The sequence below is a fragment of the Asparagus officinalis genome, chromosome 5 (assembly GCF_001876935.1).
Source record: "Asparagus officinalis chromosome 5, Aspof.V1, whole genome shotgun sequence".
NCBI lineage: Eukaryota > Viridiplantae > Streptophyta > Magnoliopsida > Asparagales > Asparagaceae > Asparagus > Asparagus officinalis.
Genome location: NC_033798.1, coordinates 23,240,397 through 23,246,530, shown reverse-complemented (window position 1 = coordinate 23,246,530; position 6,134 = coordinate 23,240,397). Strand labels below are relative to the sequence as shown.

The following is a 6,134-nucleotide window of genomic DNA, read 5'->3' as shown; positions in this document are numbered from 1 at the left end:
AAAAACATCTTAACGTTTCAAAACTTAAAACAACAAATTATTGACATAATAGAAACTCTTATTGGATGCATACGAGAAGAATTCGTTGTAGATGAAAAAGAGGTAGCTCCTAATCTTATTTAAGTAATAAATTTGGAACACAAATAATTATATATATATATATGAAATTAAAAATTATTCTCATTGAAATAGAAAAAAAAATCAAAGACTGTATTTTAAAAAGTTTGTATTGAACATTATAAATACACTTGATTTCTTTGCGAAGTTAAACGAGAAGATCAAAGAATAACAAGTCTAGGAAAGATAACAGTGGAAAAAAGACGATATTATATATATATATTCTAGAATGACAATTTATTATCATTACAAAATTAAAACTTTTTTGATGTCACAATCAATGTAGATGATGAAGACACTATTCTCGAATTGCCCAGGAAAAACATAAAAGTGAAGAATGATTGATCTTAGCTTAATAAAATAATAAAATAGAAGGAATAAAAGATAATATTTCTGAATATTTTATAGAATAGTTTAATTGTTTTGAATGAAACTAGGAATATTTAGAAAGGGTGTCCATGAACTTTTTTTAGTACTTTTATATGCTCATGTAGATGCTTTTATCATATAAAAATATACTAGAGTTAGCATTAATATTTAATTTATAATTTTTATGAAGTCTATTAATAATTATGAATACATTTTATATAATCAATCATTTTACCTTATTAGTTTTAAATATTCACTTTTCTTGTATAACACTGTTTCAATATTTTTCACTTTCGCAACACTATACTTTCTCAAGTAAAGCTTGGTTTTATGTTAGTCCAAATAAGATAAAAATTTAAATTAGCTTCAAATTATATATATTTTTTCTATCAATTCAAATATCAACATGAAAATTTAAGTTAGATATAGCCCATTTAAACAAACATCAAAGAAAATAAATAATTACAATGTTAAATTTTAGAGACAAAACTAAGCACAAACTATTAAAGTAGAACCGAGGAACAAACTTAAAATAAAAAAAATACTTAATCATGATATCTAACCATGTGCAATGCACGTGCATAAAACCTAGTAACAATAAATAGACTAGTACCACCCGTCAAGATCCCTTCGTGCAAAAATCAAAAGATTTTATTTTATTTTTAATTAGTAGCCAACTGCGGAGGCTAAATTAATTGAAAATTTACAACAAATCTTTCAGCTTTTCATGTTGAAGCATTGGGAGAACAAGCGGATATCAGCAAAACAAGAGGGCAGTCATAAGTACCACACCTTAGGATGCATATATAAACAATAGCCAGATAAAGCAACCAAAGCGAGGCTCTCTCTTCAGAGAAACGAGCTAAAGCTTACTCAGGCAAAGCACCAACTTCCATCAAAGTCACTAGAGCCTGATTCTAGGCCAATATACAATGACACCTATTCACAATCAGAACTTGGGAACAGCTCTGAGATAAAAATTCACTAAAAAAAACATATCTAGTGACAATATATATTTCACTTGCGGTATAGATTTCACTGTTCCAGAACATCCATTCACCTCATACTACAAACTTCAAAATAAAAGCGCTTTCCCCCAAGTATTGTGTACATATCAGCCATTCACCTGCAACAGTGAACCCCCCAAAAGAACAAAATAAAACTTAAGATCCAAAGAAGACCTACCACGAAAAAGAAAGCAGTTCAAGCTAACAGAAAACTCAAAGCTCTTCCTTAGCTGGTACTGCAACTGAGCTAGTTCCACTGCTGGAGTTTTTAATGTATATCCTCAGCTTGGTGCTCCTTTTCTTCTCAGGTTCAGGTGGTGATGGCGCTACTTGCGTATGTGACGGTGATTGGGACAGTTGGTGATCATAGCCTGAATCCCCGTTGCAGGCAGGAGCTTGGAGTCCCTCATCTGTTGGCTCGACCCACGACAGTGGATGCACTGGATGATGTCCCCAAAGCGTGAATTTGGGAAGGTGGTAGTAAGAGCATTGCATACATAATGACTAATAACACATAAATAAATTATATGTTCAATTGCAGATGACCCCTGTAGTATTGATGTCATGAACCACGTACTTTTGTTTTTGCAGATAGGTCCCTTCAGTGAAAACTTTCTGACTCTTTTACCCTCAGGCAGGGGCCTATTAAAAAAACCTCTATGAGGATAATAGTGTCAAAAAATCACTTGGGGGTCTGCAAAAGTAAAAGTAAAGGGGTAGTAAGATGAAAATAATAATACGTTGATACTAAAGGGGGATTCTACCCGCAATTAACCTGTATGTTAATATGAGTGTTGTTAAATATAGTTACTGTGTATATTGTATCCTTTTCTTTAGTCCCACATCGCCTAGGACACTAAAAGCACTTCTCTTGCTCTTGTATTCTTGTATTTAAGAGGGTGTTTGGTTCAATTTCTACAAATTATAGGAAATGTTTTCCACCCAAAATATGATTTCCTTGTATTTCTTAAAAAATTATAGGAAATTTTTTGAGAAGTCAAAAAATATCAATTTTCTTGTTTTTTTTTACTTTGCTTGTTTGATTCAAAACAAGAAAATGACCCATAAATTTATAGAAAATAATAAGGTTTCCTATAATTTATAGAAATTGAACTAAACACCCCCTAAATTTATAGAAAAGTATCAACTTTATAAAAAAAGTGTCATTGTTATGTCAGATTTCTGGGTAATTTTCGCCCATTTTGAGAGGAAATTGATTTCTATAAATTTTGACACTTTTTGTACTTTATAGAAAACACTTTTGTAAATTTTTTGAACCAAACACAGTTTACGGAGATCTATAAAAAAAGTTAATTACAGAATTACTATTGTCAGACATTTTGAGAAAACTTTTCTATAAAATTGTGCAACCAAACACCCCCTAAACCTTTCAATACAATGAATAAAACAAGTCTCTTTCTACTAAAATATCTTTTTTCTCCCAAAAGCTCTATTCTTAACATGGTATGAGAGTTATTCTCTTCATCCTAGAGAGAGAGCTCCTCATCCTTCCTCTACATTGAACCGCCGAGGGGGTTTTCCTGGAAACTCCACACTTCCTCTTGGCGGCCTCGATACTAGATTCAACCTAGATCTTCATAGATTTTACGCCAATCATTTGGCCTACCAACTAGCTCTTCATAGATTTTACGCCAATCATTTGGCCTACCAACTAGCTCTTTATAGATTTTACGTCAATCATTTGGCCTACAAACTAGATTTTCATAGATTTTCAGCTAATCATTTAGCCTAATCAATTAGATCTCCCTAGACCCACTTGGCATAATTATACTGTTCATCCGCTTCATCACATGCAAACAAGGTGTTCGACGAATTGCCTTAGCGAGATTTCTCTCTCCTTGGCTAGCCTAGGGCAAAGCTCTCTCCAGCCAAGCGTTTTCCTTTCACCGATGCTTGTAAGATCCTGTCACCATGCCTCCTCTCGCGACCACAGATCCGCCCTCTCGTGACCACCGTGCATGACCGCCGATCACTACTGCAACATCATACCTTGCCGTTTGCAAGATCTAGTCACCATGCCTTTTCCACAACTGCAGGCCCACCCTCTCGCAACAACGACGCATAACTGTCGATCACCACTGCAATAACATGATCTCGCATCCTGCAATTCTAGCCATCGATGTGCTCCAATTTAACCACCTCCCGCCAAGCCACGCCAATAACCATCTATGCAAATTTGGCTAGTCTAATCCAAATTCTCGATTCTCTACCGACCGTGAGTTTGACCAAAAGTGTTAAATATAGTTATTGGGCATATTGTATCCCTTCCTTTAGTCCCACATCGTCTAGGATACTAAAACCTCTTCCCTTGCTCTTGTATTTAAACCTTTCAAAACAATGAATAATATAAGTCTCTTTCTACTAAAATATCCCTTTTTTCTCCCAAAAGCTCTACTCTTAATAGGTGTAAGCGTATGAAACTAAACTGAACTTATGTACTCATACTCCAGGAACATGAGACTAAAAGGAAAGCGGTGCATAGCATAATATATCCATCAAAAGGTAAATGTCATCAGAAGGATTACACTTGGCATAATGTATACATATCCGCCAAGGCCTCCATCGTATTGATAGCAAGGTTCTTCCACAAAATAATCTCGCTAAGTTCAATTATGTGTAATAAATTCATAGAAGACAACTGAAATTAACAGAGATCAAAGTTGCTTATATCTATCTCTGTCTATCTTGTTGTATAAGCAATAACAAATAAATTCTTTTCTTTTCTTTCTATTTGAGGATTATATTTTATATTCTAACATGCCCCCCGTAGGATTGAGGCTGATACATGGACTCACACAGTAGTGTCAAATTTTTTGAAAAATTCACTTTAAAATTCATGGTCGGTGGGATTTGAACATGAGTTGCTTTGATACCATCTTAAAGTCTTGTAACAATTACATCAAAATTCCAAAGTTATGATGAGGATGATGATTATATTTTTATGTTCTAACTTCTAACATTGTTATCATCTGCATCCTCTGTGCTATACAGGAAACTTCCCGTGTCTTGTTTTAAGTGTCGGACATGTCCAGCGTGGACAATGGGGCACTTAAAGAAGTATTCATCAATAATTTACTTTTTCAAAAAAATATGCACAAAGTATATAGTATACATGTGGGAATTTTGTTAAAAAGAAAGTCCATTACAGGAATTATTATATTTGACATATCTCGCTTTTAAGGTTATTTACAGTCATACCAACAAACGAAAACAATGCAACTACAACCGCACTAACAAATGTACAATCATACATGCAAATACATTTCCTTTTTGAGGTTTATGTTATCACACATACTGAAAATTATGTAAATACATGTGAGATTTATCCTCCTGTGTAGCCTGCAGCGTGCAGGCACATGTTTGGGCACTTACAAAATATATACCCATTACACAGAAAAAGTAATATGTGAGGCGCTAGTAAAGAAAAAGAAACTGCATTATATGAAATTTTCATGTTGAGAGCATGAGCATCTGTTTGAGAATAAAAGTTAAGGTAATTGATATCTATTTGTGTGCGCATGTATGCAGCCATAAGAATACAGGTGTATACCCATGACTGTGTCAATATTTACGAAATTACCATGTCTGATTGGAACATGACGTCTACCACCATTCCATATATCATAGATGGTATTTGCGATTGACAACATGATATGTTTCCTCTTTCTATAGATATATTTTGTTGATTAAAGCCAATGGAAAGTACTTAGTTGAAAGGGTAAAAGTGGAACTAATAATGTTGCCGACAACCTAAGTGATTCCACAATAAAGTAGACCACAATCACGCAAAGCTTAAGCATATCTCATGTTAAAATATCTACATATTTATAAAAGAGTTAATTAATTTTTCACATACCTTCTGCAGGCTCAAGAGGCATGGGTAATCCGGAACCACCATCAACAGGATTTGGCATGCGTGGAGGTCGTTTCCTCACATAGTTTTCTTGCAGAGGTTTTGGAATCTGAAAAGAAAATTGAGATAGTTTGACCCCATGTTCGACATACTCTGGATGCTTCTAACAGGTACCTGCAGAGATCAATGTCAATTATTAGGTTCTCAACCCCCCCCCCCCCCTCCCCAAAAAAAAACCAAAAAAACAACCAACCATCGCCAACACGCACATGCACAATAAATAAATAAATAAATAAGTTAATTAATTAAATAAAATAATACAAGAAAAATTTACAAGACAGGAGGTCCAATTGGTGGTTCACAGAGTTCATTTTGATCTAAGGTGACCAAATATAGATAAAAAGTTAAGCAATTGAAACTTCTAAGTGATCCATGAAGTGGTGTTTTAGGAAGATTCTAAGACATAACTTTTGACTATATACAAGTATTAAGTGTAGTTCTAGATCAATGACATAATTTGGTAAGTGAGAACAAACTTTTAATTTCGTTTTACAGCATAAATCAATTAGAATAAACGACTGAAAAAAACTAATAAATGTCGTACATAAATAAGATGTTATGACAAATCCCCAAGATCAACTAATATCAATTTACACAAGTGTAGAAAAATATCAAGAAGACAATTACACACGGATATACATGGTTCGGCTTATAGCCCATGTCCACAGGCGAATGAGGAGAATAGCTTGACTTAATTGTAAGCCATA

The 6,134-nt window shown here is 34.0% G+C and overlaps 1 protein-coding gene across 1 annotated transcript in view; it reads right to left on the bottom strand.

Annotated features, from left to right (window-relative positions):
• LOC109842718 (methyl-CpG-binding domain-containing protein 2-like) overlaps positions 1,377-6,134 on the bottom strand; it is a 34,362-nt gene continuing 29,604 nt past the window's right edge. Inside the window, exons 4-5 of the mRNA XM_020411580.1 lie at positions 5,371-5,541; positions 1,377-1,933 (exon numbers count right to left, since the gene is read on the bottom strand). Of these exons, the coding sequence (XP_020267169.1) occupies positions 5,412-5,541 (130 nt within the window). The 3' untranslated portion in view covers positions 1,377-1,933; positions 5,371-5,411. The remainder of the gene's footprint in view (positions 1,934-5,370; positions 5,542-6,134) is intronic.